Source organism: Schistocerca americana, chromosome 1 (genome assembly GCF_021461395.2).
Source record: "Schistocerca americana isolate TAMUIC-IGC-003095 chromosome 1, iqSchAmer2.1, whole genome shotgun sequence".
Taxonomy (NCBI): Eukaryota; Metazoa; Arthropoda; class Insecta; order Orthoptera; family Acrididae; genus Schistocerca; species Schistocerca americana.
The window spans coordinates 973,219,883-973,243,327 of record NC_060119.1 but is presented as its reverse complement, the minus strand read 5'-3'; the positions used below and the strand labels follow the sequence as shown (position 1 = coordinate 973,243,327).

General features: G+C 45.3%; 1 protein-coding gene across 1 annotated transcript in view; it reads right to left on the bottom strand.

Annotated features, from left to right (window-relative positions):
- LOC124595665 (discoidin domain-containing receptor tyrosine kinase B-like) overlaps positions 1 to 23,445 on the bottom strand; it is a 412,183-nt gene that overhangs the window by 15,239 nt on the left and 373,499 nt on the right. Inside the window, exons 13-15 of the mRNA XM_047134513.1 lie at positions 17,246 to 17,541; positions 9,878 to 9,970; positions 1,866 to 2,007 (exon numbers count right to left, since the gene is read on the bottom strand). Coding sequence (XP_046990469.1) covers positions 1,866 to 2,007; positions 9,878 to 9,970; positions 17,246 to 17,541 — 531 coding nt within the window. The remainder of the gene's footprint in view (positions 1 to 1,865; positions 2,008 to 9,877; positions 9,971 to 17,245; positions 17,542 to 23,445) is intronic.

Sequence of the window (23,445 nt, the reverse complement as noted above, 5' to 3'; positions counted from 1 at the left end):
TTTGCAAGATCACAGGTTAATATAAGGACGAGATATGCGATTGCAAATCTGAAAAGCCGGTACTTTAATAATCGATGTAGCAGCACAGTGTTGAACGCAAGCATGCAGACATACATGCATTGTGTTACACATGTGGCGGATGTGAGTTTGTGGGATGGAGGTCCTCGCCTGTTGCACTTGATCGTCAACACAGGGATGGTTAATGCTTTTTCCGGATGACGCTGGAATTGCCGTCCGATGATGTCTCATATGTGCTCGATAGGAGACAGATCTGGGACGGAGCAGTCAATGCATCATTTCGACACTCTCTAGAGCCTGTTGGGTTAGAACAATAGTAAGTGATCGAGTATTATCCTCTTGAAAACACCGCCTGGAATTCTGTTCATGAATGGCAGCACAACAGATCGAATCATCAGACTAACGTACAAATTTACAGCCAGAATGCGTAGAATACCGTAAGAGTGCTCCTTTTGTCATACGAAATGGCACCCCAGACCACAACTCCAGGTGTAGGAAAAGTGTGGTAGTTGGTTGCAGGCCCTCAATTGGCGTCCTTCTGCCCAACACACGGCCATCACTGGCAGCAATGGCAAACCAGATATTCTACAGGGCATCTGGCTCCCATCTGTCGTTGAAGTAATCGATTTACAACAATTCGTTTTGCCACTATGGTGCCAACTTCCGCTCAAGCGGCTGCTGCAGATGCACTACGATGCCTGAGACCCATATGCTGAACACGATGGTCCTTCCCTCGCGGTAGGGCCACGTGGTCGTCTAGAGTGCAGACTTCTTGCCACAGTACATTCTCGTGACCAGCGCTGTCAGCAATCATATACAGTAGCTACATTCCTCCCAAGTCTTTCTGCAGTATCGCAAAAGGAAATCCAGCGTCTCGTAGTCCTATTACAAGACCTTGTTAAAAGTCAGTGCAGTGCTGATAATGGCGTCTTTGTCACCTTAAAGTGATTCTTAGCTAAATTCAGTCTCAAAGGTAACTAACGCCCTCGAACGTTACAGCGTTTGTTTAAAGCAAACCTGAGTTGCATCCCCGAAGTGGTGCTACTAGTGCGACTCTCATGCGGCTGGCGCCAAATTTGAATAGACATCACCTTTCAGATGTAGAAACACGCCTACTAACTTTCGTTTACATTGCACATCTCCTTCTTAGTGTTGTGGTATTTTTCTTCATTGTATTCTATAAAGGTAAAAAATATTTAGTGCCTTGTCTGCATGCATACGCGTGTGTGTATCCCATTTATTAATTATAGGCAGCGTTCAATTTATTTTACATGGATTGGCCACAGGCCACAGGTCGAACGTTGGTTGCTGAAACGTATGAGGGACATTTCTTGGAAAAATGAGTACTTCACGTCCATCAGTCAAATATGCGTTGATCTGTCTCACAGCGGACCATCGGCAAGATCGTATGGCTCTGAGATGCAACGCGGTGTTCTTCCAACAAACACTGTGTAGCGATTTATGCGTTTCGAAACCTAGTCTCTGCAATACTGAATATCCACTACAAACCTCTGTTAACACTGAAAATATAAATTCATGTACAATCTGCGACATACCACGAACTATGTGTCGTCCGCCGACTATCAATCGCGTTCAGAGTCCGTTACCCAGTGACGTGCAGCTATGTCCACCACACACTAGTATCTAAGAAAGAGGTCAGACATCGCATCTACACTCGCGACGTACGTAATACTCTGCTCTTATACATGACACGTTTTGAAATGGGACTATCCTTCTATGACCTGTGACCACTCAGTCCGTGACGCGGCATGCTCGCTTGCTCACACGGCTAGTACAGCAGAAGTAGTGTTCGGCAGCGGTGTGAAGACAAGTGGACGCGGACGTACCAGCAGGATGCTCTCCCAGGGCAGCCAACGGATGGGCGCCGCTGGCCGGCCGCCGATGTCGCAGTAGTCCCGCTTGTAGAGGTCGCTGCTCATCGCCAGATCCGCCACCTTCACAGCGTAGCCGGGGCCCAGCAGGCAGTTCCTACGGCCACATCCAAAGAGATAAAACGTAACTAATCATTCTTCACTATGCATAAAGCGCGACATCTGCCAAAAATCATATTTAAAATAAATCAGTCACACAAAGACGAAGTTGAATGATCCTAAAACTACAGGGGTTAATATGACCTCTTACGAATATTGAAAATATAAAAGGTGAGCACAAAGTCTTGCCATGATTATAAAAATATATAACAGAATAACTGTTCTACATTATAAGTTACATTTGATGCCGTTACATAGGTTAGTGCAACTAGTTTTTTTTTAACACCAGTTACGTTAGTAAACCTCAACGTGTGCTCCCTTGGTAGCTCGGAGAATGTCGAGGCGGTATTCCAGTTCCCGCCAGGTGTTTTGTAACATGTGTTCTGTCACAGTATCTACAGAAGCTTGTATCCTAGCCTTCAGTTCATCGACGTCAGCAACTGGTGTGATGAAGACACTGTCCATGATATAGCCCCGGGAAAAAAATCCAGGGGCGTAATGTCTGGAGAGCGGCGTGGCCAGGGTGTTGGACCGTTCCTTCCAGTCCACCGATCCGGACATTACTCGCCTCTCCAGACACTACGCCCCATGACTATTTTTTCTGGGGCTATATCAAGGACAGAGTTTTCGTCACACCAGTTGCTGACGTCGACGAACTGAAGGCTAGGATACAAGATGCTGTGGGTAGTGAGTGCGAACACATGTTACCAAACACCTGGAGTGAACTGGAATACCGCCTCGACATTCTCCGAGCACATGTTGAGGTTTACTAACGTAAGTGGTCTTAAAAAAAAAATAGTAACACTAATCTATGTAACGGCATCAAATGTAATTTATTATGTCAAACGGTTATTCTGCAATTAATTGTTATAATCGGGGCATGACTTTGTGCTCACCCTGTACACCTTCCGCCATATCAAAACTGGTATTTACGAAACATGTTATCTTTCTCTCTCTGAGTAAATCGTATCCAGTGGTGTTCCGTTCCCTCTTATTTTTGTACTCTTTTAGGGGTTTTCTTACCTTGACTGTTGTTGTACCCTTCCTAGTACCACTGAGTTCCATATCACCCATAAGCATAATGGAAAACTATACATCCCTTATTTCCAAAGCTATTATTTTTAAAATTTATTACTTTCTCCCTCTAATTCAATTATACAAAATGATGTTTTCTTCAGTTTTATGTTTACAGCACATTAAAATTTGTTAATAGTTTTTTACACAGAATATCATTGAGGTCAGTGGGATCCCAATTAAAATATCTTTTTGTTTCTTGAATATAAAATTTATGATAACAGAATATTGGATTTTTGGAAGTGCAGGCTGTCTCACCGAATTTCGATGTTGATGTCCTCTCAGGTCGTTCTGCGGTACGTTTCGACAAGTTTCCTATACGTCATCTTCGCATGAAGATTATGAATACCGAACGTATCGAAATGTTGCTGCAGAACGACGCCTTGATTCGACTGGTAACCCGAGAATGATGACTGTTAGGTTCAGTGGCTGTAATGTACGTTTTTATTTAGCTCATTAAAACACTGTCAATGTACCCCATGCAAGTTCCTTGGGATCTAAATGATCCCTGTGGTACTCACTGTAACAAGAAAGAGAATGCAAGGTAGATGCATTATATAAATTGAAATACGATGTGCAGAACTGTGAGGCCAAGCGAAATTTTTGACGTGTTTTACAATGTCACGTAGAATCTAGTTGGAAAGATGTAAATGTAAACGCTTTCTTCTATAATAGGTTGTGACAGAGTGAAAGTGTTCAACACCACTAGCATCCAAACTGAATGTCATACATACACTCCCGGAAATGGAAAAAAGAACACATTGACACCGGTGTGTCAGACCCACCAAACTTGCTCCGGACACTGCGAGAGGGCTGTACAAGCAATGATCACACGCACGCCACAGCGGACACACCAGGAACCGCGGTGTTGGCCGTCGAATGGCGCTAGCTGCGCAGCATTTGTGCACCGCCGCCGTCAGTGTCAGCCAGTTTGCCGTGCCATACGGAGCTCCATCGCAGTCTTTAACACTGGTAGCATGCCGCGACAGCGTGGACGTGAACCGTATGTGCAGTTGACGGACTTTGAGCGAGGGCGTATAGTGGGCATGCGGGAGGCCGGGTGGACGTACCGCCGAATTGCTCAACACGTGGGGCGTGAGGTCTCCACAGTACATCGATGTTGTCGCCAGTGGTCGGCGGAAGGTGCACGTGCCCGTCGACCTGGGACCGGACCGCAGCGACGTACGAATGCACGCCAAGACCGTAGGATCCTACGCAGTGCCGTAGGGGACCGCACCGCCACTTCCCAGCAAATTAGGGACACTGTTGCTCCTGGGGTATCGGCGAGGACCATTCGCAACCGTCTCCATGAAGCTGGGCTACGGTCCCGCACACCGTTAGGCCGTCTTCCGCTCACGCCCCAACATCGTGCAGCCCGCCTCCAGTGGTGTCGCGACAGGCGTGAATGGAGGGACGAATGGAGACGTGTCGTCTTCAGCGATGAGAGTCGCTTCTACCTTGGTGCCAATGATGGTCGTATGCGTGTTTGGCCCCGTGCAGGTGAGCGCCACAATCAGTACTGCATACGACCGAGGCACACAGGGCCAACACCCGGCATCATGGTGTGGGGAGCGATCTCCAACACTGGCCGTACACCACTGGTGATCGTCGAGGGGACACTGAATAGTGCACGGTACATCCAAACCGTCATCGAACCCATCGTTCTACCATTCCTAGACCGGCAAGGGAACTTGCTGTTCCAACAGGACAATGCACGTCCGCATGTATCCCGTGCCACCCAACGTGCTCTAGAAGGTGTAAGTCAACTACCCTGGCCAGCAAGATCTCCGGATCTGTCCCCCATTGAGCATGTTTGGGACTGGATGAAGCGTCGTCTCACGCGGTCTGCACGTCCAGCACGAACGCTGGTCCAACTGAGGCGCCAGGTGCAAATGGCATGGCAAGCCGTTCCACAGGACTACATCCAGCATCTCTACGATCGTCTCCATGGGAGAATAGCAGCCTGCATTGCTGCGAAAGGTGGATATACACTGTACTAGTGCCGACATTGTGCATGCTCTGTTGCCTGTGTCTATGTGCCTGTGGTTCTGTCAGTGTGATCATGTGATGTATCTGACCCCAGGAATGTGTCAATAAAGTTTCCCCTTCCTGGGACAATGAATTCACGGTGTTCTTATTTCAATTTCCAGGAGTGTAGAACGGTGGCACGAATGAATATTTCGAAACAGGAGAAGTAGTCAATGGAGGAAAATGCTAATTGAAGTTTCTTCAGAAACAACAACGATAATGTGATCTCTTTTACGAAATGAACAGGATATTACACACTATGTTGTAGTGTCCTTTATCTACTAAGTTCAACATTAGAACTGGTATCTGGTATCATAATTGCTATTACAATGATTAAGGAATAATATATGTTTTTAAGATAGTTGTTGCAGTGGAATATCTAGCTGACTGTCAAGTGTACAGTTCTTAAGAAAAATGAATTGTGTCTGCTCGTAATAATACGGAAATACGCGTATTACTTTGCTATTTTTTAACCCTCAGTTGCATCCTAACTCTGGTACACATTTCACAAAAACCGAGCATCTCAGTGATACTGGATGAGCGATGTGCTTAAAGGTGAGTACCTAGACACCACCGACTGCAGAAACGGAAATGCTCTTGGGCGGTCTCAGGGGAAACGAGATGCAGAAACGATGTGAGATGCGACAAGAAATAACGTAGATAAATTAAGGCCGAAGTGTATCGTAATTCAAGGACTACAGCTGCTTCACGATTCCGTATACAGATTGTCAGATTCAGCCTCTTTCCTTTTGTGTCCATTCTCATGTTCGACATTGTTCGACAGAGCGCTCGTTCGCATCTATAATAGACAGTTCATGCGCTGCCAGTTAGCCGATTGATTTTGACGAAACGACTCACACTGTAAACACCTTTCAAGGTCAAAATCACTCTGCACTAATATCAGTGACAGACACGTATTAAGGATTGCGAGCAGCCTCGTGCGTTACGTGTCGAGGTAGTGTTATGACCTATACAGTCATTACAAAATTGTGTTACGTATTGCGAAATCAATGACGTGCAACGCGCGACGAGGAAACAGTTTGTGGCATTCTCGTAAAAATTTGTATGTGTGGAGTTCGTTTCTAAATTTAACCCACAATACAAAAAAAAAAAATGGCTCTGAGCACTATGCGACTTAACTTCTGAGGTCATCAGTCGCCTAGAACTTAGAATTGATTGAACCTAACTAACCTAAGGACATCACACACATCCATGCCCGAAGCAGGATTCGAACCTGCGACCGTAGCGGTCGCTCGGCTCCAGACTGTAGCGCCTACAACCGCTCGGCCACTTCGGCCGGCTAACCCACGCTACACTGTCCCTATCTCACTTATCAGAGAACGTGGAGAACGGAGCGTTGTCAAGATCAATGACAGAACCGGTAACAGAGTGTAGTGTTGATAGCGGCACAAGTGTTTCGGGGCACACATTTCAGAACAAATTGTAGAACAAATGCATCCGCTTCGGACAGCCCTTACGGGTTGCCATGTTGGCGCAACGTCATCGTCAATTACGAATGCAGAGGACACAAGATAATCGAGAATGGACAACGGATCATTGGATCCTAGTCGTCTGGTTGGATGAATCAAATTTCCTGTTACACAAGATCGATGATTCAGTCCTGATATGCCTTCATCCAGGCTAAAAGTTGATCTAAACATCTGCCACGCTATGGATACAGGCATTATGCTATGGCAGGCATCCACCTGGGCATCCATGGGACCTGTGGCAATAACTGAAGGCACCATTATACACTCCTGGAAATTGAAATAAGAACACCGTGAATTCATTGTCCCAGGAAGGGGAAACTTTATTGACACATTCCTGGGGTCAGATACATCACATGATCACACTGACAGAACCACAGGCACATAGACACAGGCAACAGAGCATGCACAATGTCGGCACTAGTACAGTGTATATCCACCTTTCGCAGCAATGCAGGCTGCTATTCTCCCATGGAGACGATCGTAGAGATGCTGGATGTAGTCCTGTGGAACGGCTTGCCATGCCATTTCCACCTGGCGCCTCAGTTGGACCAGCGTTCGTGCTGGACGTGCAGACCGCGTGAGACGACGCTTCATCCAGTCCCAAACATGCTCAATGGGGGACAGATCCGGAGATCTTGCTGGCCAGGGTAGTTGACTTACACCTTCTAGAGCACGTTGGGTGGTACGGGATACATGCGGACGTGCATTGTTCTGTTGGAACAGCAAGTTCCCTTGCCGGTCTAGGAGTGGTAGAACGATGGGTTCGATGACGGTTTGGATGTACCGTGCACTATTCAGTGTCCCCTCGACGATCACCAGTGGTGTACGGCCAGTGTAGGAGATCGCTCCCCACACCATGATGCCGGGTGTTGGCCCTGTGTGCCTCGGTCGTATGCAGTCCTGATTGTGGCGCTCACCTGCACGGCGCCAAACACGCATACGACCATCATTGGCACCAAGGCAGAAGCGACTCTCATCCCTGAAGACGACACGTCTCCATTCGTCCCTCCATTCACGCCTGTCGCGACACCACTGGAGGCGGGCTGCACGATGTTGGGGCGTGAGCGGAAGACGGCCTAACGGTGTGCGGGACCGTAGCCCAGCTTCATGGAGACGGTTGCGAATGGTCCTCGCCGATACCCCAGGAGCAACAGTGTCCCTAATTTGCTGGGAAGTGGCGGTGCGGTCCCCTACGGCACTGCGTAGGATCCTACGGTCTTGTCGTGCATCCGTACGTCGCTGCGGTCCGGTCCCAGGTCGACGGGCACGTGCACCTTCCGCCGACCACTGGCGACAACATCGATGTACTGTGGAGACCTCACGCCCCACGTGTTGAGCAATTCGGCGGTACGTCCACCCGGCCTCCCGCATGCCCACTATACGCCCTCGCTCAAAGTCCGTCAACTGCACATACGGTTCACGTCCACGCTGTCACGGCATGCTACCAGTGTTAAAGACTGCGATGGAGCTCCGTATGGCACGGCAAACTGGCTGACACTGACGGCGGCGGTGCACAAATGCTGCGCAGCTAGCGCCATTCGACGGCCAACACCGCGGTTCCTGGTGTGTCCGCTCTGCCGTGCGTGTGATCATTGCTTGTACAGCCCTCTCGCAGTGTCCGGAGCAAGTATGGTGGGTCTGACACACCGGTGTCAATGTGTTCTTTTTTCCATTTCCAGGAGTGTAGCTGTGCACTACCTGTACATCGTTCCGGAACACCTGCGTCCCCACATGACTGATCACTTCCCCCAAGACAGTGGCGTCTTCTAGCAGGGCAGCTGTCTGCATTACATAGCCAGAATCGTGCTTCAATGGCTTGAGGAGCATGATAGTTAACTCACGCTGATGTCTTGGCCGTCAAACAAGCTTCACCTGCTGAGCGGAATGGCCGCGCGGTTAGAGGCGCCATGTCACAGATTTCTGGGCCCCTCCCACCGGAGGTTCGAGTCCTCCCTCGGGCACGGGTGTGTGAGTGTTGTTCTCAGCATAAGTTAGTTTAAGTAGTGTGTAAGCCTAGTGACCGATGACCTCGGCAGTTTGGTCCCTTAGGGATTCACACACATTTGAACATTTTTTTAAGCTTCATCTAGAGCAGATGGAACAAATATAGAATCGTCTTAATGATGGACTCGTACCTACTAAACTAATGGTCATAATGTTTGGCGCACCAGTGTAAATTGAAACAAAGTTCGCCATCACGCGAAGAGATAGGGTCGCGAACACTGGCAGCAGAAAAAGGCGGTTCCGTATCGTCGATAATAACAGTTTGCATACAAAATGTTGACCAGAAACGAAGTACAGTATACAGTGAAGGGTATCGTAAAGGGCGATAAATCCGTCCAGGATGTACTCAAAATCGAGAAACGTAAACATGCAAGGGAGGACTAAGGATAAACAAATAGCGTGTACACAAAGGCTTCACAGACTAGATTAGAGTGGATGACAAGCGTCTGGCCGGGATATTTGCCTACGGTTTTGCGTCAGCGGACTCGTCCACCTCATATGCCGGCGATGCCCTCGACAAGACCGTACGTCCACTCGTTAGTTAGTCAATCCGCATCTGCGCATATACTCGAGCTATGGAAAGGAAGATAGTAGCCAAGGAAATATAATTTGTTTGACAGATCGATGTATATCATCGCATTATCAAATATATTAAATCGAGATGGAAGAAAATACGTAGTAAGGTTATACTTCAGCACATATACAAGTTAGTTGTTCACTAACGAACTATTTTTTTAGTTCACGAATCAAGACTTCCTATATCCTAGGGTTTGTATTTCAAAGATTTGTGTCCTGAGTATGTTTGTAGCTCGAAGGGAAAACAGTTGTCTATGGCGTGGAAAGAGAAACCATTAATTATAAACAATTAATAAATCAAAACTCTGAAAAAGCCCCAGAAACTTTCGTTTTTAATTACTTCCCCTCCATCATAACACTGAGATCACCCTTGAATTTATAACTACTTGCTATAATAACAGTGACATTCCCTAGCAGGAAATATCAAATATGGTTTCAAGTTATTAAATCATAAGACGATCGCATTAACTTGAACACTTTGTTGTGCAAATGTCAGGAACAGTATGATGGTAATCCAAAATTATTATGAATATGTTAATAAATGTGCCGGTTAGGTTATTATACGGGATAGCAAAAACTAGAAGAAGACGACAAAGAAGAAAAAAGACATTACACTGTGATACCTAGAAGAAAATTACTTTTAGCCGTATTTGTAAATAACCTACATCTACATACAAGACTTTCAGGAATGTTTACCTGGCCGCCAGGTCCTTGTGAACGAGGTTTCTCGACTCGAGGTACTTCATTCCCGCGGCTACCTGCGTCGCCATGTACATGAGGCACCCATAGCTGGAAGACACATCACTATCAACACAGTTTCTATAACAAACATTTTCAGCTGCTAAAGATGAGAAATACATGTTACCACAGTGTCAAAAGATATTTAAGTGACACCAAACACTTATTAAATTTGGAAAAGATGTCTACTTATAAACAATATCTAAGACGGGACATGGAGTGAAAGGAACATTGGTTATGTAATTCGCGTGGCTCTATGTAAGCATAATTATACACAACAACGACAGTATTTCGAGATAGATAAGACAGTGTACCTCATTTAGAGAAACGTACTGTGTCGTTCACAACTGTAGCCAAACCTGTTAAAAATATTCAGTTCCATAATTTACATATCCATCTGGATAATACGTAATAGGTACCACCCATCTTATTCATATGTTACCAACGCCAGTTGGTTAACACCATCAGCAGTTAAAACTAGTATTATATTACACTTTCAGATATTCGACGCGTCCGTCACAGTGATTGCTATCTTTTCTGGGCTGCAGTCAGCTTTAATTATATTGGCAGTAACAGCAACAGATTAGTTATCAAATATTCTCTCATGTACATTCTACTTTAATGGTTTACTGACAAATTTGATACGTTTAATGTGAGAATTACTTTCTGTAATTGGCGGAGATGTCACGCACTGAGCCTACAGGAAACACTTAGATATATTTCTCAATCAAATAAATGATAGTTGACCCCAGGCATAATACTGATCTATATGTCGTTACCCACCTGCCTGTGAAGGAACCACTTGCTGCGTTCAATCTATCACACGACCAACTTAGTCTTATAGTAGTACTCATTAATTTGGTAGAATCTTCAGCCAAAGAGCATAATGATGAAATCATTTAAACAATGTGTATAAAGTCAGCTTTTTCTGGTTCTGGCAAGAACAGTTACTAAGTTGTCGATTCTAATACTTGTGCCTCCTAAGCTTTACCGCCCCGATAGCTGAGTGAACAGCGTGACGGATTGCCGTCCTACGAGCCCGGGTTAGATTTCCTGCTGGGTCGCGGATTTTCTCCGCTGAGGGACTGGCTGTTGTGTTATCTTCATAATCATAAGACCTGCACCAAGTCGGCCGGACCTGCCCCGTAAGGGGCTTCCCGGCCAATGACGCCCAACGATCATTTCCATTTACCTCTATTATATGCTACAAACCGTAGTTCCCCTTGAATAATTGAATAATAATTATAACTTTGTACTAGTGAATACAGACAGTTCGGTGAATATTGTGAAAAATTATCGAATTGCTTTAAAAATTGTTGTTGGGTAAGTATTATCTAGCATTCTTGCTGAAACTGCTCTTGTCCATGACGTCACAAATATTTAACAAAAGAAGTGACACAGACAGAGTGAAGGGAGTGGAGGCCTTTGGTAAATGGAGCGGCAGAAGTAAATTTCCATACACAACTTCACCTATGTTACAACAAACTTGGCATGAACATTTACAGGGTAGTGATATTATATGTAATCGAATAAGATCGTGTGCTTCAGATTGCCGTGTTGGAGGAAATAGTCAGTGTCCAAAACTCAAAACTTCAATGAGCAGCGTACCGACTCCTATTGCTAAGTTGCGAGAGCGCCAGAGACATTGCTACTCCATCACAGAGAGACTGATTCTTCTGCATCCCGAGAGGGGCACGCGGAGGCGGAGATGTGAACTCAATGCCAAGCACGCCTGCGCTAGATTTCGATGGTGCGTAATGGTCTCATTTGTTAACAGTAGGTTGTACTTAGGATGGACTGCAGCAAGAATTTATGCCATTTGTGGGAAGGGGTGTTTTCTTCGGATGTAGTTCGAGTAAGTGACGCAGTGTTGCATTCAGCTGTAACTGTGCCCTTTGTGTGGTGCGTGGCCTACCAATGGAAGTTTACCGCGGAGAGAGTCTCAAACCTTTCGCTTTAAGTTATGTAGACATGCACGTGGCTGCTCAACATGCCTTCCAGCTATCGGGGATGTGCACTTATACGAATTTAACCAACATGCTGGAATCCTTTTGGGTCCCGTGAGCTTAAATTTTATTGAAGTTCAACTACTTGTGAGGGTTTCGCAAAAGACCTGTTTTCTTCTAATACTCCTGGATGGGCTTTTGAGGAGTTAAAAATAAAATTAAGTGAATATTGTTGTCGTGGTGCAAAGGTATTCCCCATATTCCAAAGTCGCGCTTTGCCAGTAACATTCATATTCTGGGAGTAACGTCGCTAGAGGCCATTAACACGTTTTATTCGATATCTAATATGTTGGGGTTAACCCTGTAATTTAATGTAATCTGTGCTAAAGTGTATAATTGGAGTGAGTCTTAGTTTCACTTCTACATATACATGATTTCTTTGCGATGAACACTCAAGTATCTGTCACAGGGTTTATCAAATCACTTTCAAGCTATTTCTCTGTCCTTCACTCTCGAACAGCGAACAGGACAAAAAGGAATAACGTAAATCTTTCCGTACGAGTTCTTATTCCTCTCATCTCATTACGATGATCATTTCTTCCTCTGTAGGTGGGAGCCACAAAAAGGAAGGAGAAAGTTGGTGACTGAAATTTCGTGGTAAGATCCTGCTGCAACAAAAAATGGCATTGTTTTAAGGACTGCCACCGCAATTCGTGATACCGTATTCGTGACACTTTCTCATCTACTTCGCGATAATAGTAAATGAGCTGCAATGCTTTGAATTTTTTCGCTGTCCTCCGTCAGTCCTATCGAAGCGTATCTCACACTACGCAGCAGTGCTCCAACGAAGGATGAACAAGAGTAGTGTAGGTAGTCTCTCTAGTAGACTTGTTGCAGCTGTTAAGTTTTAGATTACGTGAATCATTTTCACAGGTACCTTTTAATATACAGAGTAGTATACGTATCCAGTTGAGTGTTACATGTAGTTGAGAAAGATCACACTACGTGATGCTGACCTTTAGGTAGAAATATACCATTTGTGAGCATCTATACAAATTTCATATGATGAAATTTTGTAATTTTATAACCTGCTAACTGCCGATAATGACCTCTGATGCTAAGTTGACGTAAATAAACACTGACTTACATCGGCAGTATTGTCCAGGAAGTTAGTTGCAGTGTCCGAGAGCTGACCCAGAATAAAAAAGCAAAAATTTTCATTTGCCCGTTTTGCCACTTCTTGTGTGTGTGATGGAAATGAAAAACTTGTTCAGATGAATAAGACTTCATAATAACACAGCACATCATTGTAGTTAGGGATATTTCAACAGATTATTAAGGCAAAACATGCATCATATGCAATTAGAATACTTACACAAGTCTCGAATCTAAGATAAATAAGATTTGTCACGAAAGTAAGCAATTAAAACAAGAAAACTGGTCAATGTATGCAGGGAAGAGTACCAAGTAAGTGTTGTAATACTTTCATCCTGATGCTTGGAACAAAGGGTTTCCACTTGAATATTATCAAACTTTCTCCAAAGTCAAAGAAGACTGAAGGGTACGGCTTACTAGATTTTTTTACTTCGCTCAACAACAGGTATCCAGTTGTAACACTGAGAGCTGAAGAACGCTGCTGAGCTCCGAGCACCTAGGGCAACTGAATGGGTGCTTAAAGACATCACTGTAATCAGTGCCCTTTTTCTGTTACCGGAACCATCAGGTAAATCTGACACCAGTGGTAGATTACCGAGAGCTGAAGAAAAATGTAGTTCTTCGTTCGATACCATTACCTGTTCTGCATACATGGTTTCATTGGTTTTCTAGTGCTTAAGTTAATACCACAATGAACCTCAATCGCGTGTAGCTCACCATCAAATTCCGTTGGTTTCCTGGGGTTCAGATTTTTACCCCATTAAATTTCCTACCAAACTCCATTGCATGAGGGTTTAATCCTATTACGGCTTCGCCGCGGATTGGAATAGTTTTGAATTCAGTCGTTTTAATTTCAGCGTCGCCACGAGTAATGCAGGCTTTTCTCAGCTGCCAGATTTGTCATTTTTAGCCATTAAGTTTAAGTGTATAAACAATTATACAGGGTTATTACAAATGATTGAAGCGATTTCACAGCTCTACAATAACTTTATTATGTGAGATATTTTCATAATGTTTTGCACACACATACAAAAACTCAAAAAGTTTTTTTAGGCAGTCACAAATGTTCGATATGTGCCCCTTTAGTGATTCGGCAGACATCAAGCCGATAATCAAGTTCCTCCCACACTCGGCGCAGCATGTCCCCATCAATGAGTTCGAAAGCATCGTTGATGCGAGCTCGCAGTTCTGGCACGTTTCTTGGTAGAGGAGGTTTAAACACTGAATCTTTCACATAACCCCACAGAAAGAAATCGCATGGGGTTAAGTCGGGAGAGCGTGGAGGCCATGACATGAATTGTTGATCATGATCTCCACCACGACCGATCCACCGGTTTTCCCATCTCCTGTTTAAGAAATGCTTCTGCTTTAGACTTTTCCGTAAGATTTTCCAAACCGTCGGCTGTGGTACGTTTAGCTCCCTGCTTGCTTTATTCATCGACTTCCGCGGGCTACGCATGAAACTTGCCCGCACGCGTTCAACCGTTTCTTCGCTCACTGCAGGCCGACCCGTTGATTTCCCCTTACAGAGGCATCCAGAAGCTTTAAACTGCGCATACCATCGCCGAATGGAGTTAGCAGTTGGTGGATCATTGTTGAACTTCGTCCTGAAGTGTCGTTGTACTGTTATCACTGACTGATGTGAGTGCATTTCAAGCACGACATACGCTTTCTCGGCTCCTGTCGCCATTTTGTCTCACTGCGCTCTCGAGCGCTCTGGCGGCAGAAACCTGAAGTGCGGCTTCAGCCGAACAAAACTTTATGAGTTTTTCTACGTATCTGTAGTGTGTCGTGACCATATGTCAATGAATGGAGCTACAGTGAATTTATGAAATTGCTTCAATCATTTGTAGTAACCCTGTATAAGTGGGTTAGTCATTTTTAGTAGTAAAAGGGATGAACATGTGCAATATGTGAGGGAAATCTTCACTCGACTGAGGACGGCAGTTTTAGCCGTGAATCCCGATAAGATCGAAATTGTTTTCCCATTTACATTGTTTTTGGGGCATATTGCGTCACAAGAGGAGGTTAGAGTGGATACAGTTCGCACTCAGGCTTTAAGAGAGTATCCGCTTCAAATGGTTCAGTTGGCTCTGAGCACTATGGGACTCAACTGCTGAGGTCATTAGTCCCCTAGAACTTAGAACTAGTTAAACCTAACTAACCTAAGGACATCACAAACATCCATGCCCGAGGCAGGATTCGAACCAGCGACTGTAGCAGTCGCGCGGTTCCGGACTGCGCGCCTAGAACCGCGAGACCACCGCGGCCGGCCAGAGTGTCCGCTTCCTATGCATTCTAACGAAGCAGCAAAGTTTATCGGTACGGTAAGCTTTTTAGGAATTTTATCCTAGTGTTTTACCAGAAAGCCATTCCCTTGATCCCGCGTCCGGCCATCCTGATTTAGGTTTTCCGTGATTTCCCTAAATCGCTCCAGGCAAATGCTGGGATGGTTCCTTTGAAAGGGCACGGCCGACTTCCTTCCCCATCCTTCCCTAATCCGATGAGACCGATGACCTCGCAGTTTGGTCTCTTCCTCCAAACAATCCAATCCAATCCAATCCATTCCCTTGAAGGAATTACGGAAAAAAGGTACGCAAGTGCGAGTGTAGAGATTTGGAATAAGCGGATTTTAAACGTCTGAAGGACAACCTAGCCTATGCTCCCTTGTTGGCAGTTTTATTTTTCGATAGGTCGTTCAGTTTTCATACTGGTGCTTGCTCGTCTGATGTAGTAGTCTCCCTCCTTCAACTCTGGTTGAAGGAGGGAGAAGGTATTCTGATTATGAGTTGGAAGCTATGCCTTCTTTATTTGCGTTGGGTAAGTTCCATTTCTGTTCGGTGCATAGGCTAACTTGAAACTGATAGGCGGGTGTTAAGCTGCTGTTGGCACGACATAGGCATGATGTGGGAATAGTGAAATGGGGTACCGACATATACGGGTTTCGCTTCGAAATGAGACATGTGAGAAATATTGATTACGTGATTGCTGATTGGTCAAGTACGATGTTTCAGGACGATTTCGAGGAAGATGAAGTGGTGAGGTTAGAGGAACAAATTACTGATGCCCCGTGTATCAAGCCGATCTTAGGGATCTTATGCTTTGTTTAAAGGAGTAACCAGTACCAGGAAGAGGACGAGAACTCAACATGCCTAACGTTTCCTGCCCCACAGTACGAAGACTGTCAAGGATGGATACTCAGCATCAAAAGTTCGTTGGATGCAGTTGCAAATGCACGGGAAATTCAGTGCCCTGAGACATAAAGTGTGGAAAAATAAAAGACACTGTCCGTCAGGGGCAGTCTGAAGATCAGTCACTCACTTTGGGGCTCCTTAGGATTCTATCTGTTGGAGGATTTAGAAGTCATCTGAAGATGGAATCCATGCTGTGAAGCCCTAATTGATAGACTCCATGCTTTGAGTATCTGATTTGGAAACGATTGAAATTACTTCTGACGTGACAAGTGTCGCGCAGGAGATACTTTCTCGAGACCCTGATGCTTTTCATACTGTTACTCTTATAGCATTCGGACTTGGCTTGTGTAGGTCAGTTCTCTAATCTCCGTCCTGTGCGGTCTGTTTACTGTTGTTGAGTTGCCCGTAGTGCCGCTCCGATCATCACTGCAGGAGTAGTTTTTGTATATACGTATCGCCTGTATTGTCACAATTACGGTACTGATGGTTTGGAAATGGAAACGAGTGTCCGAAACTAGTCACCATCAAGAAATAACAAAAGATACCTCCCAACGCAGCTTATGATGGAGCTACTACCATTTTTTTTAAATTATAAAACAAGTTCGGACCTATTTTTCATCTTCAGCATGTTGCCTGTCCGCCTACAGATTTTAATATTGACACTAAACCTTGTTTCGCAAGTTCAACGTATATTGATAACTGTTGATGGCAGATGCCAAACGTTGTAATAAATAGAGAGATTTTGCGAACGATCTAAACTGCGCTACTCATAAAGTATTCATGATGTTCGCGGACTTACGCCGGGAATTTATTGTCTTTATTAAAACAGTACCAACAACTGTTCTTCCTTCACATCATACTCGACTGGAATAGGGAAGGGGAGGAGCGACAGTGGTTTGCAAAGTACCCTTCCCAATACACCATAAGGTGGCTTACAGAGTATAGGTGCAGAGGTCTGATAAGGATCCAGTATATATGAAAACGTCGCTTGCTTCTTAGGCACCCTGGTGGAGGACAACGCGCTTCCTCACCTGAGCGGCGGCCTGGTGGCGGCGTGGTACTGGAGGTAGAGCGCGAGATCGCCCAGCTCCGGGTACTGCACGACGGCCCAGCAGGCAGGCTGGTCGGGCGACACGCAGACGCCGAGCACGCGCGCCACGTGGGCGTCGCTGAGCGCCGCCAGCAGCCGCAGCTCGCGCAGCGCGTCGCCGCTAGAGGCGCCGGGAGCGCCGCCGCCGCTGCCGTCGGCGCGCAGCGTCCTCACCGCCACTGTTCGCCCGCAGTCCGGCACCACCTCCTGCAGGCCCTCCGTCTCGCACAGGAACACCTGCGCCGAGTACTCCGTACTTAACCAATCGCGTCGCGTCGGAAACTGCGCGACATTGAGGATTATGCAATTAATAAGTACTTAGCACAATACACTGGTAGCCGAAAGGTATCACGGCCTTTAAGCTGGATAATGGTTTCACTTCGGTGGGAAAGAGAGTGTGCAATTTTCTTTTGGTGGACTGCATCCAGTTGAAGACACTCACAGATGATTAGCATACTCAGAGCTAGCAAAGTGCAGGAATTTTGAACGCTGAGTTTCACCAGCTGTTCCAAACAGTCTCAGACATTATGACTGACAATGAGATCGGGTGATTTAGAAGACCTGTCGAGGTGTCTAAGTGCTGGTCCAACCAGGAAAGTGCGTGTGTAGTATTCTGATCATGGTTGTTGACGTTTACCGTGAAGATGTAGAAGAAAAGGCAATATTTTTTCCTCGAGAATGTTGAGATAATGGTCCTAGTTCATTTTGAATAAATTCGTTTAGGTTGTTAGGTCGTGTCATTATAAAACACCAAAACAATTACACCACCCGCGTTTCGACCGTCTTTGCAAGTGTCCTCTACATGGCGACTTCTTTTTTATTTTTTCACAGTCTGGATGTCACTTGGCAGGTCGAAGTAAACACTTTGTATGGAAGCGTGGCTGTACGGTAGAATATTGCCAGTCCTACCCTGTCAGGAGATTATCAGACAAGAGCAAATCGGCAGCTTGTATCCATGAGCAGTTTTCTTCCCGCAGAGAGACGCTGTTGCTAAGAGGTTCTTCTATGACCGCTTCTTTAGCATAGACAGTTGCCTACTGTGCTGTCAGCCCTCCATAGCACCAATTATTTATAACTGTCCAAAGTCATTCCAGAAAGCGACGTCGCTATTACCCCGACTACCGAATAAGACGGTATACAGGAAATACCATCCACAGAACCTGACAGTTAATCTGTCTGAAGATTACCGCTACAAAGGCGAGCGAAACGATGGTGATATAGCTGTTTCAATGATTTATAATGGCACAGCCTAAAAACTAAAAAGATTTTATTCAATCATTCAAATTGACAGTGGCCGCAGATGCCTACGAGCAAGTTTCTTGATCCCGGCTCACCTTAACCTGAATGCATGGAGCGACGTCATGTAACGAAACACACGCAGAGCATCGCAAAACTATCACCGACGTGGAACTATACACTCCATGCACTGCGAGCTAAACTCCTCGTTGGGCCGCCAGTGTACCCGACGCCACATACCTCTAGTCCTCTGCTGTCCACTTCCTGTATTGTTTGGTCCATTAAAGATATGTAAGTTCCTGTTCTGATGTGAGCCAGCCGAATCGACAGATCCATTGGGGCTTGTAGCTACTTCCGCAGCAGTCACTTGCAAATTGGCAAGTTGGACTTGGCTTCATCGACAGCAGCAGTTCCTGTCTAGTTCGAAAGTAGTTTTCACTGACAACGACGGCGTCTCGAGTCCCTGTTGTTTACGTACGTTTTAGGACCAATGTTCTTACGCCATGATACATGTCCGAGAGTGATACAGCATGTCCCTATACACAAGTCAAGCAGTGCGCGGTCATAACACATCCGACGATTTCATTCAAAGTGATCTTGGGTAAGTCTAAAGACGATAGCTGTTTGCTAGTGTATCACATCTCTATGTTGTACCTTTCGATCTGCGCTGATTTAATATGAACTCCTGGCACATAGACATCACATCTTTGTGATGGATTATGTCATCGGTTGACATTTATGTGGACTCCAGGTCTACCGCATCTACAGCACTGCAAGGCGACCAGTATGCACTTTTATGCGGTTGACTTACATTTTCTCCTGTGAATTTGTTATTATTTATTAATAAAGGAAATTAATATCTGATAGGAGTCCACAATCATTCTGGACTTCCGAGAGTGGTGCGTTTCTAGGCCCTACAGTCTGGATCCGAGCGACCGCTACGGTCGCAGGTTCGAATCCTGCCTCGGGCATGGATGTTTGTGATGTCCTTAGGTTAGTTAGGTTTAATTAGTTGTAAGTTCTAGGCGACTGATGACCTCAGAAGTTAAGTCGCATAGTGCTCAGAGCCAGCCTTCCGTGAGTGCTACTGTCCATATTGTCTGATGCATTTTTATTTATCACATTTAAGCCGTGCGTGACTTGTGTTCCCGCCAACATGTATTTTACACCCTTTTTAACGTACTTCCACCTCACTACGTTAATTTTAATTACTACTGTCACTGAGTTGCTGCTTTGCCTGACCGTGAGCGAAGCTAGCAGCGCGTATTGATATATTCCCTCTCGTAGTATATTTGCTCGACTGCTATTACTTCCTGGTCGTTGTCTGTCGTAAACCAGTTCAGGTCGCGAGTTCGGATCTTCCAGTCAGTTGGAACGCGTCTAGAGCGCAGTCCGGACCTGCCAGTCGGGGAGTTGCAAAGCGGCACTGGTGCAGTAGGTTTGGAGCAGTGAGGTCTGCATCGCCATCGCTCGCCCGACCATTGCCACCACGCATCACTTGAGCCGGGCTACGATGTTGGTGGATTGTCGGTCGGTCGTCCTACAGAAGGACGCGTCTCGGCCCGCCGATCGTTCGTGAGTCGGCTGTGTGTGTGTTCATCGACTCCTGACTTGTCTTCGTGCGTGCTTACTTACTGTTGGGTATCTTTCAGATCTTCGTGCAAGTGTTTGTCAGGTTATGTGTGTAGTTGGCGTTATTTCCACTGACGACTATTTTATATGTTGTCGGCATTTTGAGAGGAGTCGGTCGGTTGGTGCTGCGCTGTCGGGTGAGTCCGCTGGGGGCCTCTACGCAGTGTCGGATCATGTGTGGAGCTGTCCGATCGCTACGAGCTTCGTGGCCCACCGACCCAGAACGTCAAGTTTGAGTGGTGTCTTAAGTACCGAAACCACGTCCATTCATGTTATGTGGTTCGTTTCGATGGTTCGCTGTTGGGGAGGTTTTCCTGCGAGCAACACCGAGTGTTTGTATTGCTGAAATTTGTTCGCCATGCTGCGGAATTAACTATATTAGTTGACTACAATTCAAGTGCCCCAGCGGAATTTTCTGACTTGCGGCCGTTAGTGCTCCGGTTACCTGCCCTGGGCACTAACGTAATTTCAGGCAGTGCCTTTTCTCACCTGTTGTCGCTGTCCAACACGTTGTGTAGTTTTGACAGATTTATACATATAGATATTTGATTGTGGATGATTGCGTCCGCAACATTTTGTATTTTATTTCTCATGTATCGTTTGTCGGTCAGTCCGTGGCTGTCCCTTGGTTGGGCTCCGACGGATCAAGTGTAGTTGGGCTCACCACCTGTCTCACCTAAGTGAACGAGGGCAGACCGACCCCCTGGAGGCTTCTGAATGCCGTTGGGTTTACTGTCTTCCTCACAGGTGTTTAGCTGTCTGTTTATAATCTATCATAGCCAATGATTTAAAAACTTCTTAGTTTTACTATGTTTTGTGTAAATTAAAGGTGTGCACCCGCGTATAAGTACATTTGATTTCCGGCAAGTGGATATTTGCTGAAAGGTTATTGCCGTTGTGTCTTGCTTTAGTGCGATTTCAGCTACTTAAACGTTAAGGCTTATGGTTATATTTTTTTAAATATTGGAAAATTAATAGTTGGCCTTCCGCCGCTTGAAACATTATTCTTAAGATTACCTTTCAAGCTTAAACATTGCGGCATTCTGCCTTTAATGATTTATGGTATTTTTGAATTTTGGAAAATGAGTTGTGGGCCTTCAGCCGCTTAAGACTTTATTCTTAAAATTACCCTCCAAGCAGAAACATTGCGGCCTTCTGCATTCGAAAGGTTATGGTGAAAATTTTATTCTGGGCTTTCAGCCGTATGTATCGCATCTTGTTTATGTTTGTCTATCCACATTTTCCTTGATGCTTTCAGCCTAGCTGTGAGATATATATTGATTATTTTATTTGTAATTGTAGCTGCGTGTCTTTAGTCACTTGAAATATACGGTGTTGATTTTTAAGATTTCTTGTTTGGAGGCGTTTATCCGTGAAATATTAGGAGTTTCAAACTTGTAGAGGTAAAAGTTCGGCTACGTGCCGCTTTGGTTGTAAATGTATTATTAAATTACAATAAATTACAATTTTGAAGTGAAACTGACCGACACCTTATTTGGCCCTTCCCACAATCCTAATCACCTGTTCTGCTCAGCGGGTTTAGCTGGCGTCTCAACATTATTAACATGTCTAAGGAATTACTAAGACCAGATGTTCTGAAACGAACTGCTGTGACAGTTTCTATAAAAGCTATGCTGCTTCGGCGGAGATGGATGGACGTTACTATAATTACTCTTCAAAGACACTCTTCGGAACACCTCTCTGAGGTGAAGTGCTAATACAATCTCTGAGATACATTTTCACGGTGGGCGTACGGTTGTCAAGAGCGTACTGCAGCTGAAAACAGATAATTGTAGGCATGCGTAATCGAACGAAAATGCCTGCGTATAACTTCAGCTGGAGACGGCAGCAGGTATCAGATTTATTTATTTGAAAAATAATCTGACATATATGTACCATAATTGGAGAGCGAGTACTCACTGATGAGAGGAACCCGTGCTCTCGACCGCTTTTCATCATTTCCAACCAGCATGTACAATATTACCAGAAATCGACATACCGCTAGCGTTCATTATTCACTTTTCAGAGTCCAGTATCTGTGTTCCGCAGGACAAGAACATATCACTGCAACATAACTATTGTTATCTGACATTATAGTACGGGTTGATTCTTTCTGTTTTCTATGTATGGGTGGTGATATGGCTCTTCGCATAATGACGTGCCCTGCGAAGCGTTCGCGAGTTACCTGCGGTAGCACAGCCTACTAGCCAACTTCTATATTGAGAGCAAGCTGACGAAGAATTGTGTCATCCTTCTCTTGCACGTCACAAGAAACTGGATAAGGTGGTTTCATCTGAGTAGTGGTACTCAAGCTAAACCTTGCCTTGTGCTTTGTGGAACACTCAACGCTACTTCTTCTTTGGATACCAATAGGCTGAAACTTCACAACGAGTCAGTCCTGAGAAGCACTGTACAAGATGCCACAGCACAATGACCAGGTGTCGCGAGAAACTATTACACCCAATTAGAGGTTTAGATTTTCCTTGGTTGTCAGAAATATCTACGGGCTGTTGCCGGTTATTACTTTGAAAAGGATGCCGCTGATTTCCTTCCTCATCCTTTCGCAACCAGAGCCTGAGCTTCCTTTCCTTCCTACGAAATCCTACGAGTCTACGTGACATTAGAATGCCACAAAAAGCCCTCACACAAATTACTTAGTGATTCCCGCTCCCTTCCCCCCCCCCCCCCCCCGGCCATATCACTTACACAGATAAAAACCAAGTGATGTGGGAAAGTACTTTTCCTGTGCCTCCTAAGTTCGAGCCATCGGGTGTATGCGAGGGTACGGTACGATCAAACGGAAATATAATTGAAATAAGTTATTAATTTAAACTGCATAGTTACCGCTCCGCCAAACCGTAGCTGGTGTATTATAGCTACCTATGGCATAGCAGAGGTTAGGTGTGGGAAATAATCTGTAATCGCAGACAATACTCTTCAGCGGTGGGTAAATGTTGCCGCTGGACACGAGCACGAGTGTTCTAGTCTCGGCGGAGTAGTCAGGGAGTTACGTCGATGCACTACATTAGCCGGCACTGTTAAACCTCTTTGTTAATGAGTTCTTAAAATGATTATATGCGCCGCGGTCGATTATTGTATAAGTTCCAGCATGAATGCAATCGTTAGCATATGGTGCCATGTAGATTGTGGCTCAGCTGTGTGTAGTTAAAAGTGTTCACAATTCTTGGTTATCCGTAATAAAACATAGAATCATTGTTCTCAGTCGATTCCGTCATCATCTGCATCCCTAAATGACCACCACTTGCAGTTAGT